The sequence below is a fragment of the Carcharodon carcharias genome, chromosome 15 (assembly GCF_017639515.1).
Source record: "Carcharodon carcharias isolate sCarCar2 chromosome 15, sCarCar2.pri, whole genome shotgun sequence".
NCBI lineage: Eukaryota > Metazoa > Chordata > Chondrichthyes > Lamniformes > Lamnidae > Carcharodon > Carcharodon carcharias.
Genome location: NC_054481.1, coordinates 9,748,558 through 9,773,025, shown reverse-complemented (window position 1 = coordinate 9,773,025; position 24,468 = coordinate 9,748,558). Strand labels below are relative to the sequence as shown.

The 24,468-nt window shown below is 42.4% G+C and overlaps 1 protein-coding gene across 1 annotated transcript in view; it reads right to left on the bottom strand.

The window, feature by feature from the left end:
* Window positions 1–23,628, bottom strand: part of LOC121287761 (lipid droplet assembly factor 1-like) — a 29,784-nt gene extending 6,156 nt beyond the window's left edge. Inside the window, exons 1-4 of the mRNA XM_041205671.1 lie at window positions 23,483–23,628; window positions 16,741–16,819; window positions 15,565–15,701; window positions 10,084–10,216 (exon numbers count right to left, since the gene is read on the bottom strand). Coding sequence (XP_041061605.1) covers window positions 10,084–10,216; window positions 15,565–15,701 — 270 coding nt within the window. The 5' untranslated portion in view covers window positions 16,741–16,819; window positions 23,483–23,628. The remainder of the gene's footprint in view (window positions 1–10,083; window positions 10,217–15,564; window positions 15,702–16,740; window positions 16,820–23,482) is intronic.
* Window positions 23,629–24,468: the final 840 nt, after the last annotated feature.

The following is a 24,468-nucleotide window of genomic DNA, read 5'->3' as shown; positions in this document are numbered from 1 at the left end:
TGTACTACCTACATTATAAAAGGCTATCTCTAACAAATTTTACATACCCCTCTCTTCCCCTCCTCAACTTATCTTCCCTCTGAGCATGCACCATTGTGGCTGAAAGGGTGCATGGACATCTTGCTCCCACCCAGTTCTCTGCAACACTATTTTAGAATGAACCATTAAGTTATACACAAAAGCAGCTCTGCTGCAACTCATTTTATTCTGTTGCAAAGTGTTGCAAAGTTTCTGTGTGACAACTGCCCAAACAGTACCACTAAGAGACAGAGCTCATTGATATAGAGGACTGTGAAAATGAAATCATATTCCACTATTCCATTTTGAAGCTTCAACTTGCTATTCATCTTCCTTCATAATTTAACTAGCTGTGAATGCAAATTGCCAAGCGTAAGCTGTAAAATTACCACCTCGACTTTTACGACATCGAAGCAAAATAATTTCGGCATATAAATCAAACGCTGCTTTATGCAGAGTTGTTAGCATACAAAAATCATTAAAAGTAGTGACACGGATTAAAAGGCCATAAAAAACAAGCAAAGCACTGGAGTTGTTTTTTCTTGGAACATTTTGAAAAGCAGAGAATTTATGTTAAACTTGTATGGAACCTTGATTACAGCATAAATAGAAACAGAAACTGCTGGAAAAGCTCAGCTGGTCCAGCAGCATCTGTGGAGAGAGAAATAGAGTTAATGTTTTGAGTCCAATATGACTCTTCTTCATTGGTAATTTGGTTACAGCATGCTTGGAGTACTGTAAATAGTATTAAATATATAAGTACTAGAGAAGGTGCAGAAAATATTTACCAGGATCACATCAGAATTAAGACATTACACCTCAGAAAAGATTGAACAGGCTGGAAAAAGGTCTCCAAGATTATGAAAGGGTTTGAGAAGATAATACATAGTGTTACCATTATGAGGTTTATGACAGTGCCATGTTTTGGGACTGTGTCTTTAATTTAGGGTAAAATGAAAGAGGTCATGTGATCTATGCTGAAGTCTTCCTGACAAAAGGTCTGGCTGATCGGGCAATTAAAGGAAAGCCTAGATTATGTTACTAGGAAGAAAGGTGCAAGGCATCCACACTTGCAGACAATGGCGAAGGCAGCTTGATGCCAGTGGATAGACCGTGAGTCTCAAAGTCCCAGGGGAGTGGTAAGAATGTCTGGTTGTAAAACAGTATACTTCTGAACTGTCCCTTTGATTCCAGGATAGGTCAGAGTTGGGGTCTAAAGAATAGCTAATCAGAATTTCTACTTAGACACAAGACCCATGTGACTCATGTTGCCATGGAGAAGGGTGCAGAGGCAACCATTGTAAAGTTTGGGCTACAGGCTTTCCAAAAAGATCACCGAATATCACAGGCATCTGGGTCTGCCTTGATCCAGGAGAGAGAGGGCAGCTGGAGGCCGAAAATCTCCGTGGTTCACCGTACAGGAATGCTGGTGGGAACTCTTGCTCGGATTTAAGTTTGTGAGGAAATAAAATGAGACTGGAAGATTTGCCTAGCTTGTGCTAGAGGAGGAATCTCCTAAGGGGGCGGGGGAGCCTCACTGTAAAATACAGTTCTAAGGTTACAAGTTACCAGGCTGAGAAAGGAAAAGAATAGAAATAAACCCTTGGGAGCTAAGAATGACTTTGAATTGATTCTGTGAGAATTGAACGTCAGTGTAAAGTATATCTGTGAAGTGTGTTTCTTCGGTTTTGTGAAAAATAGAAATGGGGTATTCTGTTCTCTGGTTTGAAGTATAAATTGTCTGCAAAGATAGTGCTTAGTCAATCAATAGAGTCTTTAGTCTTTTGTTACAGTAAACGTCTCAAGAAAGGGGAATCTTGTATCATTCTGGAAGCTCGAATTTCTTTTTAAAATTTATCAGTCTCTACAGGGACGTAACAGTAGAGAAGATGGTTCCACTTGCAGGAGAGACCAGATTAAAAGGGCTGTAAATATACAGTCACTGATTAATTCCACTAGGGAGTTCAGAAGAAATTTCTTTACTCAAAGTGGAACCCAATACCAGGAAGAGTAGTAGAGGCAACAATCATAGATGCATTTAAGGGGATGGTGGATAAACATATGAGGGAGAAAGGAATAGAAAGGATATGTTTATGGGGTTAGATGAAGAAGGGCAGGAGAAGGCTCGTGTGGAGCATAAACACTTGTATGGTCTGTTGGCTCAAATGTCCTGTTTCTGTGCTGTAAGTTTTATGTGATATAGAATATCCTATTAGAAACAGCAGTGGAATCAAAATTCGCAATAGCATTTAAAAGGGAACTGGATAAATATTTGAAAAAGAAAATGGAAGTACATGCAAAGGTCAGAAGAACTGGACTAAGTGAGTCATTCTTGCAAAGATTCAGCAAAAAATACAATGGATTGAAGGGTCTTCTGTGCTATATGATTCCAACCTGACTTAGTAGTATGCCAGTCACAAATGGAACAGAATATTTAATTGGGATTCTTATATCTATTTCAGTAACTTCCAACCACTTTCGTAACCAGTACGGTTCCTTTTCAAAAGCAATTTGTTATGTTTCCAGCTAAGGTTACCACTGGACAAGCTTTGATCCTAGAGTGGAACCCAGCTTGATAGATCCTAACTTTTATTTATTTTACCGACTCAGCTGTTGGCAGTATCGCTGCTTTACATGCTCACAGCAGAGAGTTACAGATCTTCAGCTGTTTCTTTGAACCTTCTTGCCTCTTGCAAGCCTTCACCTCTTTACGCTTGAAGCTTTAAACTTGAAGCTTGGGGCCTTTCTCTGCTCCTCACTCTTAACTTCACTTAACAGGGCCTTTTCCAGGTTCCTGTCCTTCCTTTGACTAGAAGGTCTTCTTGGGACTTCCCCCTGTTCCACTCCCCTGGACAGCACTGCGGGTGTACCTACACCACATGGACTGCAGCGGTTCAAGAAGGCAGCTCACCACCACCTTCTCAAGGGCAACTAGGGATAGGCAACAAATGCTGATCCAGCCAGCGAGGCCCAAATCGTGTGAACGAAGAAAGAGAAGGGTCCCTGTAGCAAGGCAACAACAATGTTTTTTTCTACTCTTGTTTGGTTGCCTTAGCTGAAATTGCGTGAAATCATGGGTCCTGCCCTTACACATGCTGAAACCTCTTTCCCATTATTGCTGTCCATAACCTCTGCCATCTAAGTCCAAGGTCTGGAATTCCCTCCCTATACGACTTCGCTTCCCTCTCTGAGACCCTCCTTAAAGCCCACCTCTGATAAGCTTCTTGCTAACTCCCTCACCATCTCTTTTTTTTGCCTCGGTGCCAATTTTGTCTGATTATGTTCCTGTGAAGTCCCTTGGGAATTCCTTCTATGTTAACTGTGTTTTTTGGGCTTAATTTTCCCTCCATTGAGGGGGGTGGGTGGGGGTGGTGGTGATAGTGTTGGTTGATGGGTGGGCGCATACGGGCACGCTTCTGATCAGCGCCTCCGATCAAAGGCACGCCGCCATTTTATGTGGGCAGGCCAATTAAGGCCCACCCAGCATGACACTATGCACTCCCTGTGAAGGCCAGGGGAACCCCAAAATCGAGAGTGTGCTCTTTCACGCATGCACACGAAAGAGCACACTCATATCCCTGAGGCTAAGTGCTGCCTCAGGGAGATCAGCTCTAAATGTGAAAAAGGCAAAAATAGAAAAATAAAATTTCCCTTACATGTCCCTTCATGTGACAATGTCACATGAGTTGGAACATGTCCATAATTTTCACAAAACCTTTATTTAAATTTTTTAAAGCCTGCATGAAACCTCATCCTGCCGGTGGAAGAGGTTTCATGTTTTTTCTACTTCCCGCCAGGGCTCCTGGCCTGCCCACCAACCTTAAGGTTGGACGAGCAGGTCCTTTAATTACTTAATTAACCCTGTCAATGGCCTCAATTGGCCATTGACAGGTCGGCAGGCGTGCAGCTGATTATGCTGCGCTCCCGCCTTCCTGAAAATTTAAATGGGGCGGGCCACCCAGCATCACCGCGCATCATTTTACGTGTCGGCGAGCAGGCCCTGCCCCCGACTTGTAAAATTCTGCCCTTTAAATGTAAGTTGTTGTTAAATAGTCTGCTTCAACTTGCAACAAAAAATCCTTCAGGTACATTTCAGAAGTTACTTTCATTTAACAGTCAAATCACACCAAAATTTTATTTTATTTTTTGTGAATATTCTGAAGTTACATACAATAAAAATGAAAATCCATGTATTCAGTCATCACTAATAGTCTCAGTTCACTAACCAGACAGTCTAATGGAATACCCCTGCTGTGACAGAAGCATTTCTAATTTATATATTACAAATGTGAATTTGCCATCTGTTGTTCAGCTTGTGTAGAGAAGTAGAATGTGCAGTGCTGATCAATGAATTGAGTGTGTGGATGTACAATGAATTCTACTTGTCTGGAGCACTCATTCAAGTTTGGCTAAAAAAATAACAACCTTGCTTTCAGTTCAAGGCTCTAACAAAATGCACCATTAGACAGAGTGAGAGTCTTTTATTTCTTGGTCAAGAACCCAGCAATTTCAAGTTAGGCTGATTTTAAATTGAACTTCATGCTTTCTCCATCTTATTCAGCTATCCAAGCTATAACAAATCAGCTAGCCTCTAATGGTGAAACTTCCAGTTTCAAATACCAAATAGGAGTTCAATGTTATTCAGTTCAAATGTTTTTTTATTCAGTCCATACCGTTGGCTTGTTCTTTTCATATAATGTGTACTCTTAAGAAATAAACATATTTAATATACTGATTCAATAAACATCTAGAGAAAAGTCAGTTGTAATCATAAGGAAATAAGCAACAGGAAGGTACTAAAATAACAAAAACTCAGCGGGTCTGACAGCATCTGTAGTGAGAGAAACAGTTAACGTTTCGAGTCCGTAAGGCCCTTCTTCAGAGCTAAAGAGAAGTTGAAATGTGAGAAGTAGAAGTAGGAATATACTAAGGTTGGAAGCAACCCAGAATCATTTAGTTAAATGATTCGGTTCTATAGGATTTTGATTTTGCAGCAAACAAACAAAATTACTGTTAATTGTGAACAAAATAGTGGACGATTGTTTTAACCATTTCATAATTTTGCATTACCAGGTTTCTCAACATAACTTCAGCTTGGCAAGTAAGGAAAGAACTTAACAGTCATATAGTTTCAAAGTACATACACCCAGTTTACCTTAATCACGCACACCATATATGTGTATACACACAGTAGCAAATTGAATACCCTTTGGTATCAGGTTTCTGAATTATATAAACACATCGGTGCCAAGTTAGACTATTAAAAGAAGAATTTAGTGTGGTTTGTCAACCGAAGAACAATAATTTATTCCAATCAGACTCCTTTCAAGAATGACATGTTACAACGTAAGACTGAACAGATGTAGTTGTTGCCCAGGAAATGGCAAGCTCCAGCTTGTTAAAAACGCATTTTCAGTCAGGCAATACCTAGTACAATAGGCAATACCTATACAACTTTCACAAAGGCATGTTTTTTTGTATTTTATAAACTCCGTTGGTTTCAAGTTAATAAAGCAGGGATTGAAGTTCTGGATAAATGAATAATACTTGAAAGATCTACCTACACAGCTCTAAGAATGTCAAACTAGTTTTCCTACGAATAGGGGCTGCCTTTAAAGCAAATTGATGCCAAAGGCATTAATTTGCCTTCATTCAGTTGGCTACTCAATACCTTAAAATGTGGGATAGTGTTATGACCGCAAGACGTTATAAGACAATTGTGCTTTAAACTGTCTCCTTTATTTCAAGGTACAATGAAGTAGCAGAGACGGACATGTAACCTCATATGAAGTTTGCCTGGAGACAAGTCCATGTGACCTGGTTGCCATGGGGTCAGGGGCCCAGGTTGAAATTTATTGAAAGTGAAGTATAAGCTTTAACATCTGAACACAAAGGAGAAGGCAGCTGTTCTTGCTGATTGCGGACTCACAGGCACTCAGAGGCACTCAGGCTGAGAGATTTGGGGAAGGAGACCCACAACAGGTGCTGCTATGCCAGACATTATAAATGGACAGCTTTTGGGTTAAGCACCAAGTGGAGGGCTGGTGGGAACAGAACCCATATTTGAAGAAACAAGGATTATAAAGAGTTAAAAACCACAGAATCACCAGATGGTACCTTGCAATGGGAAGTCCATTTGAATATGCTCAAAGGATTAAGTGAAGGAGACTTTACTTTAAAGGACACTGGAAGATTCACCCTGGTGAAGCAGAGAGAAGAAATCTTGTTGTGGCTGGGAGGAGCTTTGGACGTTAAATTAAAAAGTATATGTCTATGGAGAATGTGGTGTAATGGATATACATGGAGCAGGGCTTTTGGTTGTGTTAAGAAGTTGCTAGGGAACACCTTTTCTGTGGTTTAATGTATTAGTTGCCTATTAAGTAATGTTTAGTCAATATTGAATTTAGTGTTTTTGTTACAGTAAAAGTCTATAATGTCATGTGATCCTTTGAGTCAGTCAATAGGAAATTTATAAAAATAAAAATAACAATACCTGGAAAAACTCAGCAGGTCTGACAGCATCTGTGGAGAGGAACACAGTTAATGTTTCGAGTCTGTATGTAAGTGAAATAGAAAAGAGGTGAAATATAAGCTGGTTTAAGGCAGAGGGGGCCGGGGCGGGGGGGGGTGTTGAGCTCAATAGAGGGCCAGTGATAGGTGGAGATAGCCAAAAGATGTCATAGACAAAAGGACAAAGAGGTGTTGAAGGTGGTGATATTATCTAAGGAATGTGCTAATTAAGGGTAGAAAGCAGGACAAGCAAGGTACAGATAGCCCTAGTTGGGGTAGGGTGAAGGGAAGGGATCAAAATAGACTAAAACAATGGATGGAAATACATTTAAAAATAATGGAAATAGGTGTGAAAAGAAAAATCTATATAAATTATTGGAAAAAAAAGGGGGTGGGGGGGGAAATCGGAAAGGGGCTTGTGGACAGACTGAAGGTGTTCTGCAAAGCGGTCACCCATCTGCGTTTGGTCTCTCCAATGTAGAGGAAACCACTTTGGGAGCAACGAATGCAGTAGATTAAATTGAAGGAAGTGCAACAGTAATGCTGCTTCACTAGAAAGGAGTGTTTGGGCCCTTGGACGGTGAAGAGAGGGGAAGTAAAGGGGCAGGTGTTCCACCTTCTGCGGTTGCATAGGAAGGTGCCGTAGGAAGGGGTTGAGGTGTAGGAGGTGATGGAGGAGTGGATCATGGTGTCCCGGAGGGAACGATCCCTACGGAATGCCGCTGCGGGGGTGAAGGGAAGATGTGTTTGGTGGTGACATCATGCTGGAGTTGGCGGAAATGGATCTCTGAATGCAGAGGCTGGTGGGGTGATAAATGTGGACAAGGGGGACCCTATCATGGTTCTGGGAGGGAGAGGAAGGTGTGAGGGTGGATGTGCGGGAGATGGGCCGGACACGGTTGAGGGCCCCGTCAACCACCGTGGGTGGAAAACCTCGGTTAAGGAAGAAGGAAGACACGTCAGAGGAACTGTTTTTGAAAGTGGCATCATCAGAACAGATGTGACGGAGGCGAAGGAACTGAGAGAATGGGATGGAGTCCCATTCAACGTGACATTAGTCGTCTCTATTTCTCTGCTCCTTTCACCCACTCTAACCTATCTCTCTCTGAACTTGCTGCACTCCGTTCTCTCGGGTCCAACCCTGACATTGTCATCAAACCTGCTGACAAGGGTGGTGCTGTTGTTGTCTGGCGCACTGACCTCTACCTCGCAGAGGCTGAATGTCAACTCGCAGACACTTCCTCCTATATCCCCCTGGACCATGACCCCACCACTGAACATCAAGCCATTGTTTCCAGGACTGTTACTGACCTCATCTCCTCTGGAGATCTTCCTTCCACAGCTTCCAGCCTCATAGTCTTCAAAACTCGGACGGCCCGCTTCTACCTCCTACCCAAAATCCACAAACAGGAATATCCTGCCCCACGGATCTCATTTCTTGCTATCTTGACTCCATTCTCTCTCCCTTTGTCCAGTCCCTTCCCACCTACATCTGTGATTCCTCTGACACCCTACATCATATCAACAATTTCCAGTTCCCTGGCCCCAACCGCCTCCTCTTCACCATGGGCATTCAATTCCTCTACACATCCATCCCCCACCAGGATGGTCTGAGGGCTCTCCGCTTCTTCCTCGAAAAAGGGCCCAAACAATCCCCATCCACCACTACTCTCCTCTGTCTGGCTGAACTTGTTCTCACACTGAACAATTTCTCCTTAAACTCCTCTCACTTCCTCCAAATAAAAGGTGTGGTTATGGGTACCCGCTTGGGTACCCAGTTATGCCTGTCTCTTTATGGGGTATGTGGAACATTCCTTGTTCCAGTCCTACTCCGGCCCCCTCCAACAACTCTTTCTCCAGTATATTGATGATTGCTTTGGTGCCGCTTCATGGTCTCGGCTGGACCTGGAAAAATTTATTAATTTTGCTTCCAATTTCCACCCCTCCATCATTTTCACATGGTCCATCTCTGACACTTCCCTTCCTTGACCTCTCAGTCTCAATTTCTGGTGATAGACTGTCCACTAATAATCATTACAAGCCTACCGACTCTCACAGCTACCTCGACTACAGCTCCTTACTCTCAGTTTCTTCGCCTCCGTCACATCTGTTCTGATGATGCCACTTTCAAAAACAGTTCCTCTGACATGTCTTCCTTCTTCCTTAACCGAGGTTTTCCACCCACGGTGGTTGATAGGGCCCTCAACTGTGTCCGGCCCATTTCCCGCGCATCCGCCCTCACACCTTCCTCTCCCTCCCAGAACCATGTTAGGGTCCCCCTTGTCCTCACTTATCACCCCAGCAGCCTCCGCATTCAAAGGATCATCCTTCACCATTTCCGCCAACTCCAGCATGATGACACCACCAAACATATCTTCCCTTCACCCCCCCCCCAGCGGCATTCAGCAGGGATCATTCCCTCCGGGACACCCTGGTCCACTCCTCCATCACCCCCTACACCTCAACTCCCTCTCACGGCATCTTCTAATGCAACCGCAGAAGGTGCAACACCTGCCCCTTTACTTCCCGTCTCCTCACTGTCCAAGGGCCCAAACACTCCTTTCAAGTGAAGCAGCATTTCACTTGCACTTCCCTCAACTTAGTCTACTGCATTTGTTGCTCCCAATGCGGTTTCCTCTACATTGGAGAGACCAAACGCAGATGGGTGACCGCTTTGCAGAACACCTTCGGTCTGTCCACAAGCATGACCCAGACCTCCCTGTCGCTTGCCATTTCAACACTTCACCCTGCTCTCATGCCCCCATGTCCATCCTTGGCCTGCTGCATTGTTCCAATGAAGCTTAATGCAAATTGGAGGAACAGCACCTCATCTTCCGACTAGGCACTTTACAGCCTTCTTGACTGAATACTGAGTTCAACAATTTTAATCATGAACTCACTCCTCCATCCCCACCCCCTTTCCGATCCCCCCCTTTTTTTTCCAATAATTTATATAGATTTTTCTTTTCCCACCTATTTCCATTATTTTTAAATGTATTTCCATCCATTGTCTTATCTCTACCTTTTAGCCTATTTCGTTCCCTTCCCTTCACCCCACCCCACCCCCACTAGGGCTATCTGTACCTTGCTTGTCCTGCTTTCTACCCTTAATTAGCACATTCCTTAGATAATACCACCACCTTCAACACCTCTTTTGTCCTTTTGTCTATGACATCTTTTGGCTATCTCCACCTATCACTGGCCCTCTATCCAGCTCCACCCACCCCCTTAAACAAGTTTATATTTCACCTCTTTTCTATCTTTACTTAGTTCTGTTGAAGAATCATACGGACTCGAAACGTTAACTGTGTTCCTCTCCGCAGATGCTGCCAGACCTGCTGAGTTTTTCCAGATATTTTTATTTTTGTTTTGGATTTCCAGTTTTTTGCTTTTCTAATAGGAAATTCATATCTCTTTTTACAAGTTATTAGTCTCTACAGGATCATAACAAAAGTCATAATACTCTTAATAATTAGACATGCCACCTGCATTACCTGTTGCTTAACAGTTCTGCTTTTAGGTTAGAAATGATAACATATATAAAGGACATCATACCTTTGAGTTGCTGTTGATTGTACGCATCATTGTATTAAATCGATTCTGTAAGTCTTGCATTTCTCTTGATAATGGTAACCCTTCAAAGTTTGACATTTTACCCTGCAGTTCATTTATTTCCAGCAGAATTAACCTGTACAGAAGAAAGGAGTTTTTTTAAGCAATGTATGGATCTCACTTGTTAAAAACACAATAAGATGGAGTGGGATTATAGGTGGCTTGAAATGCACAGCTGTAGTTTCTACTGAAATTGTAGTACCAGAGCAAACATACAAATAACCAGCCCAAACTGACATTCTGAAATACTATTAAAGGAGAATTTCATGTAATTACGTTTTTCTATTGCCTGATAACAATAAAACTATGAAGCTTTTAAAATATAACAAAAAGGTTAATCTATTTCCAAATACAGGCATGTCCATTGGGTCAGGCATACTTTCTAACCATCCAAAAGACTAATTCTTGTAGTATAAAGGGTTGATGTTAAATATGTAAATACATACTCCACATCATCAATGACATAAGATCGCAAGACAACAGAGCACGGCGAGAGATAGCTCTATGTACAGCCTCATGCTTAGTCTGTATTGTACATCGTTAGCCTAATGTTCAATAAAAGGTAGAGTTTACCAACAGCATTACCTCCAGCATTATCTGTAAGACCATCCCCACGACAACCATATCTAAAATCCACAACAATAATAACAGCTGGTGGCAACAGAAAAACATGACGAAAGGAGCAACATGTGAAGAGCCCAGCGACAGGAAGGACCAGCAAGAGAAACAACTGCAGGACAACGACTGCACGGGAATATCTTCAACCAATCTCCAAAAAAAGGTAACAGTAAAAGGAAGACAAGGAAAAAATCCTACCTTTACCAGAGTGCTTAGACCTAGGGGAAGGCCCGGATCAAGCCGAGTAGTGGCAGAACTAGCATCGCAGGTTTACCAGGTGCAGAACAGTATTGAGCAGACTAGCAAGGAGCAGGTCAGGACCTTACTCTGCGTCATGGGCAACGATGTAATGGTCAGAAGGGCATAAACAGAGACACGGTGACGTATGAATAAGTTATCAAGGCCTTTGATGCTCATTTTAGTCTTCAGAAAAATATCATAACAGAGAGAACAAAATTTAATAGGCATACCTAAAAACCAGAAGAGAAAGCGTAGATTCCTTTATTAACAAGCTATATTCATTAGCTGAAAATTGTGAACATGGAGCCCTGAAAGTAAAATTAATTCGGGATTGCATTGTTGTTGGAGTCTTAGAAGAGATGCTACCAGATTTTTTGTAGTTGAGGGAAGATTTGACCCTATTGAAGGCTGTGCAGGTAACGAGGCAGACGAAGAGAAAGCAAAACAAAATCTTTATTCGAGATGAAAAAGAAATCTCATGGAAAAAAAACGGTTGATACAGTCCCATTTATAGCACATAAAAATTGCAGCACACCTAACCCCAAACAGAGAAAAAGAGGAGGGCGTGGTAGCCGCTATTATTCAGTGTCCCCATCGTGATGGGGAAAGGCTGCTTCGGTGCAAAGAATGCCCTGCCAAAAATGTAGAGTGCCATTCCTGCAAGAAGAGAGGCCACTCTAAATCAGTTTTCCGCAGCAAACAGCTCTGAACAAAACAATTAAAGGAGAAACAGCTAAGATCATGTGAGATAAAAACAAAAAAACTGCAGATGCTGGAAACCCAAAACAAAAACAAAATTACTCAAAACATCGACTCTTTTCTTTTCCGCCGATGCTGCCAGACCTGCTGAGTTTTTCCAGGTAATTCTGTTTTCATTTTTGAGTTAAGATCATGTACCATGCAAGAAGTTGAAGACATTCAAGAAGTTGGAGAAAAAGAACCAGAAGTACCATTCTTGGGAGAAATTACAGGATCAAATTAGAACTATTTGAGTTCAGATATTATGGACAAGGGACATAAAACAAACTTCAAATTAGAAACCAAAGCAGGAGTTTTGAGTCTTTTAGAGACAGAAAATTGGTTAAAATTAGACATACTCCAGCCATTGACCATAAGACTCCTTGGTCCAGGAGGCATTCAGCTGAAAATCAAGTACAGTTGACTGCTAAACTTCAGCACAAAAGGAGCAGAATCACAGAAACTTTGTATGTGATCTACAATCAAGAATGTTCACTGTTAAGTTGAAAAGCTTGCACAGATCTATAACTCATCTTGAAAGGAGATGAATTAGAAAACCTTGAGTAAATCAGATAGATTTCTCTGGACCAGCAGGTGAAGGAACAAGACAAACATGGCCAAGGCAAACAACAAACATAGCAGATGCAGTGCCATGCATTCCTGTTGGGAAGCCTGAACAGGAGGACATCAATTTTGTTGAGGATATAGTTATGCAGCTCACTGACTACAAAATTCCCACCAGAAACCACAAAGAGACTAACAAAATATGACAAGAACAGAAAACATATGAAGAATGTGCTAAAATGAGAGAATACTGCAAAAATGGATGGCCAAAATATGTTCCAAACAATTCCATCCTTAAACAATACTACTTTGAGCAACACAGACATCTCAGTATTGTAGCTGGCTTATTAATCTACAATGAAAGGTTGGTCATTCCAAGAGTACTCAGACTCAAGATCCTTCAAAGAATACACTAGGGACACCTAGACGTTACCAAGTGTCGTGCTAGGCACAAAATTCAGTTTGGCAGCCAGGAATCTCAAAACCACTGGAGGACATGATTTTGAGTTACATCACCTCTGCATCCATTGCCAAGAGCAAAAAGAACCGCTAATGGTATCTTCATTTCCGTCCAGACCCTGGGAACGTCTCAGAATGAACCTTTATATGCTCAAGGGGAAGATATTTTTTCCAAGTTGTTGACTACTACTCCAGCTGGATTGAGGTTAAACATCTTCATAGTACAACCTCAGGAGCAGTCATTCATTCACTAAAAGAAATTTTTGTCACACATGGCATTCCAGATCTTGTCATTTCAAACAAAGGTCCACAGTTTGCAAATGGAGGATTCAAGAAATTTACAGAAGACTATGGATTTGTCCTTTGGAAAATAGGACTTAAGAGCAGGAGTTGGCAATTAAGCCCTTTGTTCGCCCAGATACCGCAAGCAAATTGTGAGGTCAAAAGAGGAGTAAGAATGGTCAAAGCTTTGTTGATAAAGAACGATTATATCAACTTAGCACTGTTGAGCTTTCTTTCTACACCACTTCAGATTGGGTTGGCTCCATCGGAACTTCTGGTGGGAAGATGACAATGGACCCAACTTTCCGTTCTTCCACATATGTTCATGCCATGTCTACAAACCACTGACATTGAGAAACTAAGGGAGGAGGATAATTGTCATGCAAATCAGACCAAAAATTACAACCACCGCCCCTAGAGTCCATGAGTTACCAGGGCTCCAACCAGGTGAATCAGTCTGGATTAGAGCCCAGAATAGAGAAGGCCAAGTACGGAAAAGATACAAGGTCCAAGATCATAGCTTGTCAAAACTGAGAATGGGATAGACGAAATAGAAATGCACTCTTATCAATGAGAATACCACCATCAGTTGAATGGACTAACTACCCTTATGATCAGGAAGTCAACTTGAGCAGAGAACCAACAGTTTCTGAAGATTCACATGCTGGTCCACAGAGTTCAAGAAAGAACATGGAGTACTTGAATCCTATGTGACCTCTGGGAGAGATGAGAACAAAGTCAGGGAGATTGGTGAAAACACCACAATGCTTAACTCTGAGCCAGTGATGAAGGCAGAGACTTCAGTGGAGAGACATAGAGTAACGTAAATAGTATTTAATACAGTCAAAGACTTGGGGAGAGATGTAGTATTAAGGGTTAATGTTCAATATATAAATATATAATCTCATTCATTAGTGACATAAGATAACATGGCAACGGAGCACAGAGAAAGATAGTTCTATGTAGAGCCTTGACTACGACATCTAAGACCCACAACATTAATACATAATTCTTTCCCACACTCTCTAAAAATATCTAGTTAGATGCTCACACAGATTCTCCTTCTAATGTAATGGCATCTTTTCTGGTCTCACAGAAGTATGGGGTTCCACTTACTGAAGGAAAATTAGGATGCTTTTATAGTCACAATAAAATAACGTAAGCAAAGATTTCTTTCACATTAAGAAAACCTACAAAATGTTGTTCAGACCCAGTGGCTTAATGATTAAGCTGGGACAGAGGCTTAAGTTCCATCTAGAGCAAAGAAACAGTGTTTGAATTTTTGATCAGAAAACTGACTGGATCATTTGGATCCACTTGGTTGAGTTGGTAATCTCTTGGTCAAATGATTGTGGGCGTGAGCTGACATCAGCACCCGAGTGCATGAGCTAGCCCAATACTCCAGTGCAGTACCAAAGGAGGCTGTGTGGTCAGGAAATGCTAGATTTCAGAAATGACCCTCAAACAAAGATCCTGTCTGACACTACAGGTAAGGGTGGTGGGAATCTGGAACTCACTGCCTGAAAGGGTGGTAGAGGCAGAAACCCTCATAACATTTAAGAAGTATTTGGATGTGCACTTACGATGCCATGGTATACAAGGCTATGGGCTTAGTGCTGGAAAATGGGATTAGAATAGTTAGGTACTTGTTTGACTTGATAGGCCAAAGGGCCTTTTTCTGTGCTGCAGACCTCTATGACTATGACTCTATGAAGTTAGATATTTTAACAGGAAGACAATAAGTCATCTTAAAAAAAAAAGCGGTATTAAATGGCAAAAGGCCCTCATCCACAGCTATCTTGTGACGACAAGAACCTAACTCATTCACATTTTAGGGATAGTGGTGCTATTGTCACTGGGCTAGGAATCCAGAGACCCAGGGTAATGCTCAGGGGACCTGGGCTTGAATCCCACCATGGCAGATGATGGAATTTGAATTCAATAAAAAAAAGTCTGGAATTAAATACCTAATGATGACCATGAAACCATTGTTGTAAAAAAACATCTAGTTCATTGATGTCCTTTAGGGAAGGAAATCTTAGGGAAGGAAAGTCACCCTTACATGTGATTCCAGATCCACAGCAATCTGGCTGACTCTTAAATGCCCTCAAAATGGTCTAACAAGCCACTCAGTTTCTCAAGGGCAATTAGGGATGGGCAATAAATGCTGGCCTAGCCAGCAATACCTACAAGCCATGAATCAATAAAAAAAAAAACATTTTAACTATGAATGACTCAGCCATTACACTTATAGTAACTGTCCTGGGTCCTGATCTGTACTCTGGTAATAAATGACCACAGAAAATTTCACTTTATAGGCTTTGGCATTTAAAAATTTCAGATATGACTACAATTCTGTAGCTCCAGATCTCTGACCTGTGCTCTCTGCTGGGAAAGTATAATCTAAGATCATACAATCATAAGAAAAAGGAGCAGGAATAGGTCATTTGGCCCATCAAGGCTGCTCCACTATTCAGGAAGATCATGGCTGATCTGATTGTGGCCTTAACTCCACTTTCTTACCTGTCCCCCACAACCTTTGGCTCCCTGTCAATCAAAGCTTTGAATGTATTCAATGACCCAGCCTTCAATGCTCTCTGGGGAAAAGAATTCCAAAGACTAACGAGCCTTTGACAGAAGAAATTCCTCCTCATCTCCATCTTAAATGGGAATAGATAGATTAAGTGAGTAATGGAGTTCAATGTTGCATCCAAGGAAGACAAGTCAGAATATTGTTTTAATAGTGAGACCAGGAACCATGTAGGCAGCAGCCGAGGGATTTGGTGCACAGGCAAAAGAACCAAATCAATAGAGTTAATTGAATGCTGGCCTTAATCACAAAGGAGTCTGGATACAAATGGGAGGAAGTTATGTTTCAATGATATAAAGCCTTGGACCCCATCAGGAGTACTATGTTGAGTTTTATGTATGATACCTCCGTAAGAATACTGCCTTGGAGGGACAACAGTGCTGATTCACCAGAATTATAACTAACTTTAAAGAGTTAAATTATGAATCATGTAAACTTGGATTGCTTTAAAAGGTTGAGGGGTGATCCAATTGAGGTGCTTAAAATTGTAGGGAATCAAACGGATAGAACTATGTGGAACCTCAGAACATTTCTTAATTTGCGAACTAAATCATTTCAGTATTTACAATAGATTCAATTATTCCTTTAGTAACATTACAATTCAAGTATATATTTAGAGGCTTATTGCACAATAAGTGGAAATGTTAAGACTTTCCAGTCAAATAGAAGAACAACTTACTAATTTTGTCTGTTTTGAATAGAATATCTCAGGGATAACAAGTGTTAATTTATCCCAAACTTGGAAAGTAAAGTTGAAAGGCAGTGGAAGAGATTTAGAGAATATCCTAGACCATATGAACAAGGCAACTGTTTTACAGAAACAAAAATAGAGAAAGGTGGAAGAGTAGGGCTGCCCACCCCGGCTGAACGAGCTCCTGCACACATGATCTCCTGCCTCCAACAATCCCGCCCCCAAATTCCCTCCATTGGTGACCCTACATGCCCATCCTCATTGGGTCCTGCCTTCCCAAGGCCAACTGGAAAGCGAGCTGACTCCATTACCTGTTGGGATAATGCTTGACTGTCAGTCAAAAGGGCATTTCTTTCCCCTCATCTCCATTGTTTAACTAATTAATAAACAAAACTATTCAAAGAAAACAATTTTTTACCTGAGTTTGCCCGCAGTGACCTGGAGATTGATCCTTCAGTTCCTGGAGAATCTAGGTCAATCCTAGAAGGATGGCCACCCTAAAGAACACAACATATAATTTTAGCCTCCTGCCAGCAAGTTGACATTCAGAGTTTGCTTCTTTCTTCAGAATTTCTGAAAAGTACAAACTGAAATATTAACTTGTATGTTCCTTTCACAAAAACTGGCTGACCTTGTGTGTGCTTGTAGCTTACTTAAACTTAATGTCAGCTCTATCAGGTAACAGTCACTGTTTGCAAGATGCTCCCTTACCATCAGATTATTAATTAATTCTGGTTTATACTATTAGTAAATTTAGTTTGGCCTGTTTCCACCTTGGTTCTAAAACTCATTGGCCGGGATTTTCCGGCCCCGTTGTGGTGGGACCCGCCGAGGGAGATTCGATGACCCAGGCAAAAGTCCATTGACTTCCAGAGGGACTGGATGATCCCGGTAGTGGGCGGAGCTGGAGAATCCTGCCCACTGTTTCAGAAAACTGTTCTAGATACATCTTAGAAATTCACTACATTTACAACTTGAGCTGTTTTGCATCTCTTGGCCTATGTGAAACTTCAAAACTTTCGTTAATTGTCTTGCCTTTGTTACATGCTTCTGATCTTCATATGTTTCACAAAAATGCATAATCTAAGATGTTACATAACAAGATCAGAGTTCAGTAATGTCATCACTCTCCACTATTCTCCTTCAATAAAAAGACAAAATATAAAATCTGCAGCAAACGATATAGGAAAAGCCCCTGCAACATTCATTCTTAAAGGTCCAGCTCTGATTGTCAATATACTGTCTGAGTCATCACAGGCAACTATGCACCATCTACAAGACAATGTCTTAATTTCTTTTACACTTGTGCTTATCAAACTTTAAGATTACTTTTCCACCTGGGATTCCAACTGGAATCAACACACAATCAACTTTATTACCTTTGTGTTTTTATGGCTGTGCTCAATCACAGTTTAAATAATATACCACAATTCATGTGATATTATCTGTTATAGATTATGGAAAACAATCATTGCTTTTTGTCACAAAGCTGTTACACAATCTCTCAGTTCCAATTACATCATAATAAGCAATCGAGTATTGGCTTTAGCTTTGTGGTGCTCTCTGAATTGTATGTTGCACAAACTCCAAGCCTTTGAATCTTTTGAACAACTAAATAATTGTTGGGTAACTACTTGCCATTAGAATTCTTCTGCTTTCTATTGCAGCCATTTTAGCTAATATGATTAACTGCATGCTTAATTTAGACTTGTTGGTAGTAGAATAACTAATAATTACCACAAGAATGTTTCTGTTTTTCTATAAAACAAGCCTGGATTTTCGCAGAGTTGGAGACCCTATGGAGCTTCCAAAATGGCAGGCAGGCAGGCAGGCAGGGCCCAGATTGGAAGCCACCCCCGCTCCCCCCTCCCCATTTCTAACAAATCCATTTTTACTGGTGGGGAAAGGGGGCGGGGAGTGATTCACACATGAGGGAAACCTATGAATTAGCAGTAAGATTAGACTATTCAACCCCTCAAGCCTTCTCTGTGATTCAGTATGATAATGGCTGATCTGAATGTGGCCTCAACTCCACTTTCCTTCCTAGCCCCGATATCCTTTGCCTCCTTTGTCAATCAAGAATCTATCTAGCTCAGTCTTAAAAATATTCAATGACCCTGCCTCCACCGATCTCTGGGGAAAAGTTTCACAGACTTGTGACCCTATGAGAAAAAATTTCTCCTCATCTCCGTCTTAAACGGAAGACCTCTTATTTTTAAACTGTGTCCCACGGTTCTAGTTTCTCTCACAAGGGGAACCATCCTCCCAGGATCCACCCTGTCAAGTCCCCTCAGGATCTTACATTTTTCAACAAGGTCGCCTCTCATTCTTCTAAACTCCAATGGCTGGAGGCCCAAACTGTCCAACCTTTCCTCATGGGAAAACCCCCTCATTCCAGGAGTCAGTTGAATGAAACCTTCTCTGAACTGCTTCTTACGCAATTGTGTCCTTTGTTAAATAAGGAGACCAAAACTGTACACAGAGCCCTAAATATGGTCTCACCAATAATAAAGGCCAACATTTCATTTGCCTTGCTAAATCACATGCTGTTCCTGCATGCAAAGTTTTTGTGATTCATGTACCAGGACTTCCATATCTCTCTGTACCTGAGTTCTGCAATCTCTTCCCATTTAAATAAGATGCTATTTTATTATTCCTGCCAAAGTGGATAAGTTCACATTTTCCCACATTATACTCCATCTGCCAATTTTTTGCCCACTCACTTAACCTATTTATATACCCTTGCAGACTCCTTATGTCCTCTTCACAACTTACTTTCCTACCTATCTTTGTGTCATTAGCAAATTTAGCAACCATGCATTCAATCCCATCATCCAAGTCATTAATATAGATTGTAAATAGTTGAGGCCCTATCAGTGATTCCTGTGGCACTCCACTCATTACATCCTGTCAACCCGAAAATGATCCACTTATGCATAGAAACATAGAAGCAGAAGTAAGTCATTCGGCCCTTTGAGCCTGCTTCACCATTCAATATGATCATGGCTGATCCTCGATCTCAATGCTATACTCCCTCCCCATACCCCTTGATGCCTTTAGGGCCCAGAAATCGATTTCCTTCTTAAATATATTCAGTGACTTGGCCTCCACAGCCCTCTGTGGTAGAGAATTCCACAGGTTCAGCAACCTCCAAGAGAAGAAGTTTCTCCTCATCTCAGTCCTAAATGGCCAACCCCGTATCCTGAGATTGTGACCCCTAGTTCTAGACTCCCCCAGCCAGAGGAAACATCATCCCTGCATCCAGTCTGTCCAGTCCTGTTAGGACATTATATGTCTCAATGAGATCCCTTCTCATTCTTCTAAATTCCAGTGAATACAGGCACATTGGTGTCATTGGGAAAGAAGCTTTTAGTACATTTTGGTGAGAACTAGAAGGCCTAAAATGTCATAATGCAACTCAAGGGCGGGTTTTTTAACCAGCCTGCCTCAGCACTTTTTTTAATATATTCATTCACGAGATGTGGGCTTCGCTGGCTGGGCCAGCATTTATTGTCCACCTCTAGTTGCCCTTGAGAAGGTGGTGGCGAGCTGCCTTCTTGAACCGCTGCAGTCCATGTGGTGTAGGTACAGTCACAGTGCTGTTAGAAAGGGAGTTCCAGGATTTTGACCCAGCGACAGTGAAGGAAAGGCGATATAATTCCAAGTCAGGATGGGTGAGTGGCTTGGAGGAGAACTTGCAGATGGTGGTGCTCCCATCTGTCCACTGCCCTTGTCCTCTAGATGGTAGTGGTCATGGGTTTGGAAGGTGCTGTTGAAGGAGCCTTGGTGCATTCCTGCAGTCTTGACTGCCCAAGCTCTGCTTCCAGGGGAGGTGGGCTTGACTCTATCCAGATAATGCCTTGCAGGGGCCCTTTTACTGAGACAGGTTCGTTGAGTCGGGAAATTTCTTCCGTCAAGCACAACGATTTCAATGCTCATTGGTGGGCTCAAGGAATTGTCACTCTGCTATACAGCCGCATTGCAGCCGGATGTATAGACAATACCAAATGGATTGAGGATCCATCCGTCCAACAGGTGTCCAAACTTTTTGAGCAATAAGCTGAACCAGTATACCACAGCTATTGAGTGAAGTGCCTATGAACAAACTACTTTTGAGTCAGATAGAATGTACAAGCTCATTTTCTTCTGAAATAAGTAGCAGTAGCCTGTCCACTCAAAAATCACTGACTGAAGCAGGGTACAGAGCTGATAAAACTATGGTTTTCAGCTGCTAGCTCCTCCACAATGAACCATAATATCTCTCTGCAGACAAGTAAACACTGAATTCATAACATTTCCTTTTAGAATGCAGAAATATCACATGGAAATGAACTTTCCATCATAACAAACAAAGCAAACACTGAGCCAGGTGACTTTTTTGGGAACCAACCATACAGGACTTTGAGATAGTTAAAACAGCATTTCCAATGGAAGAAAGCATTTATCAGCAGGCATTCTTTGTTAATTCATTTCATTTTCACACCAGTTGCAGTCACTGCTGAACTGGCAACTTGCTAACTGCAAAGCCACATGTTGATGAAAGGTATAGCACTGTCAATCCTGAACTGCTTTGCAGCACTGTCTCCCTTGCCTATGACCACCAGAAAAGACTTAACAGCAAATTCTCACACATATGGCTATAATTTGTTGTAAAGTTGAGCCATGATAAAGGTGTCAAAAGCATTAGAAATCATAAAACAACCATGAAGTGACATGGAAAGAGTTTTCTGGTAGCAGAATATTGATATATTTTCCTCTCACGGCAATTCTGCTTCTCTTTTTTTCTTATTTCACATCTGTGTCTCTATTATCCACTTGCTTTTTTAACCTCTTAACCACTTAACTTTCTCTTCCTTGTTCTTATATTTCCCTTCTTCCTTTTGTTTATGTCTAAAAGAACGTTAAACTGGCACAAAAATGTACACTCAAAGTTTATATTAGGTCAGAGAACCAAAGGACAGGTTACAAAGGGGTTTTGAAGTGGGTGGGTGAGAGCATCAGCATCAGCAAAGGCATGTAAGGTTAGTACCAATCTGGAGTCAAGAATGCAGGAAACCTGGAGTTTGCAGCCTCAGGAATTAGGTGAGTGGGGCTGAAGCAAGCAGGCTGCTGAATGAGTTGCAGTCTGTAGAATCAGGTGGGAAAGTGAGCTGCAGCCTGCAGCAATGAGACTCAGGTGGGTTTCTGCCAGCAGTATCAGGAATCATGTGTCTATCAGTTTCAAATACTTCATTGAAGAACTCCAAATATTGACAGACTCCTGGATATCCTCTTCCCTAATTTCCAAGTTAGTACCCAAAAAATGCTGTGCTACAACGGCACACATATTTCTTAAAATTATAGCAGCAAAGAACAGGTCACTAAGTCAACAAACAAAAATCTGAGGATGCATGGATAGAAAACTGGCTACATCATGGACACCCTGGGTTCTTTCTTGGGATAGATCCCTTAAGGTCAGGTATCCTGGTTTGACCCAAGAATCACGTAACTGAATTTATGCCAAAACAACAGCTTGCATTTAAACAGCATCTCTAATGTACAAAATATTCCAGGAATATCAGGCGGTATAATAACAGGAATATAACTTCACAGAGAGTGAGGTTGGGGGGATGGTTGAAGTCTTTGGAAAATAAATGGGGTTTGAGAAGGTTTGTAAGAAAAATAGAAGAGTGGAGGGGGTAGAAGGAAGAAGTACTAAATACTACATACTCCCTGCCTAAACCATTGCAGCTCACTACACAAGATGCACTCTCAGCCAGCTAAAATGCTAGTTCAGCTTGTCACAGATCATCAACCTTAGCAATGATTCAGGGATCTAAAATGAGAGATCGTAAATACAAGATTAAGTGCAAGAAATTCATGTTAAAGGAGATTTTTTTTTACATACCAGATTGCAAGGCTGTGGAATTAATTATGAGTTAGTCATTGAAGCGGGAACCTGCCAACATTTAGGAATAAGTTAGGAAGGTGGCTGGAGAGGGAGATAAAAGGATGTTGCAAAAGAGCAGGTAGATGGGAGTACTGCTTCTGTAAAGGATAAACCTCTCCTTCTGCTTTCATTGTGTCAGCATCGCAGACTAACATCCGTATTCCACTAACGTTTATGTGATCAGCGCCAGCTGAACCAGACCCGCTCATATGGTAGTCATGATAATGAAAAACTTATAAATGGAATTAATCTAAAGGTGAGCGCTGAAGATTTCAAGTAATGGAGCTGTGAACTATTTCCTTTGGCAGCTTGTTCCATAGTGAGATTGTCCTTGGAAGAAAGATTGTTGATGCTTGGAAACAAATGGTCTTTGTAGTTTGTGTCCTTGGTTATCTCCTGTTTTGCCATTGCTGAAGGGCACCAGCTCCTTGTTTCTGTCAACTTCCACCAGTCCATTTCATACTGGTCCGACCTAAGGGCAGCTTTATTGTAATTAAGATTTCCGTATAGTTCTGTTCGTCTCTGCGACAAGATTTCCGTACAACACCACCCGCCCCCCTTCTCTCCACCCCCCCCCCCCCCTTAAACCAGCTTATATTTCACCCCTCTCCTTGGATTCACCCAGTTCTGTTGAAGGGTCATGAGGACTCGAAATGTCAACTCTCTTCTTCTCCGCCGATGCTGCCGGACCTGCTGAGTTTTTCCAGGTAATTCCGTTCTTATTGTAATTAATACGCAATCGGGTCACCTCTTGGAGGAGATGGAAGCGCCCACCTTCCCTGAAGGCCCCGCATAGCAACGGGAGGGGGAGGAGTTGGAGGAGCCCTGGACCCCCGCGCAGCAACGGGAGGGGGAGGAGTTGGAGGAGCCCTGGACCCCCGCGCAGCAACGGGAGGGGGAGGAGTTGGAGGAGCCCTGGACCCCACATAGCAACGGGAGGGGGAGGTGTCGTGGACCCCGCATAGCAACGGGAGGGGGGAGGAGTTGGAGGAGCCCTGGACCCCGCACAGCAACGGGAGGGGGAGGAGCCTTCGGGCCTCCCCTTAGCAACCGCTTCAGAGCCTGGTCCCCTTTGCCGAGGATTTAGAGTCCGCCCGACCGACCCCGGTCCCTTCGGGGAGGGGGCGGGAAAGAGGCTCCGAAAAGCTCAGGCTGACATTTCCGCGGGTTTGTGCCGGAGGGAAGGCACCCGGATCCTCGCCCCGTCTCCGACATTAATTAATGAACCCACCTTCTGCTCGCCGACGGCTGCCGCCTCCTTCCCCGCTCGGGGGGAGACTTGGCTCCTACCCGTCTCTCCCCGCGGCTGGGTGGGGGCGGGGCGGGGCGGGGGTGACAGTTGGGTTTGATTGACCCTCCCTCTTATTTAAACTTTTACAAACCACTTTTTGCTGCCTTAACAATAAACTGCCGAATGCATCAAGGTGCCGGAAGCTGTGGGACTTGTTCCGGAATCTGAGGGACGTGTCTTTTGCTGCTTGAGGGACATCAGAGCGCAACTAGGGTAGGAATTGGAGGATAACGTACATATAAAAAAAAAATAATCAAATTTCCTTTCGATTTCTCTTGTTCTTTTACGAGTTGTGCCCCCTCTGTAAAATAAAGGGGACACTTTTTCCTCTGATGACAGAGGCAAGGCGGTGTTTTTTCTTGAGAATTCTCCCTCCCCTCCACAGAGGGAGGTGACAACATCACCTGTGAGCCAACGTGGGACGCCGGTGACCACAGTGGCCTGGCAACAGGCGCAGGCGCCAAAAACAATGACCCACCGTTGATGGCGCGCTGACCACTTCATATTCAGCTCTCTTGCGGCACAGCCTGCCCCTCACAGATTGGTCTCTTCAGCCAGCACCAAAAGTGCACCATATGGAAACCGCCATGTGCCCAAAAGTTTTGATCTCCTTGCATGTCCATCATATCGCCTGGGGGAAGGATGCCGATGATGGTCTCCCATTTATAGCCTCACCAGGCTCTTCCTTTTGGAAGGCAACTGAAATTAACTTAATGGACTAAGGATAAAGACTTTGAAAAACTTGTATTTATATCGCACATTATTATGCCTCTGAGACAATTCAAAGTACTTCACGTTTAGTGAATTCCTTTCAAATGCAATAAATGATTGTTATCTTGGCATTTTGTGAGTACCATCACTGACTTTTTAGATGATTAAAGCAGCACAACTTTAAAAAGCATATTTTTAAGACATGAATTGTAAAT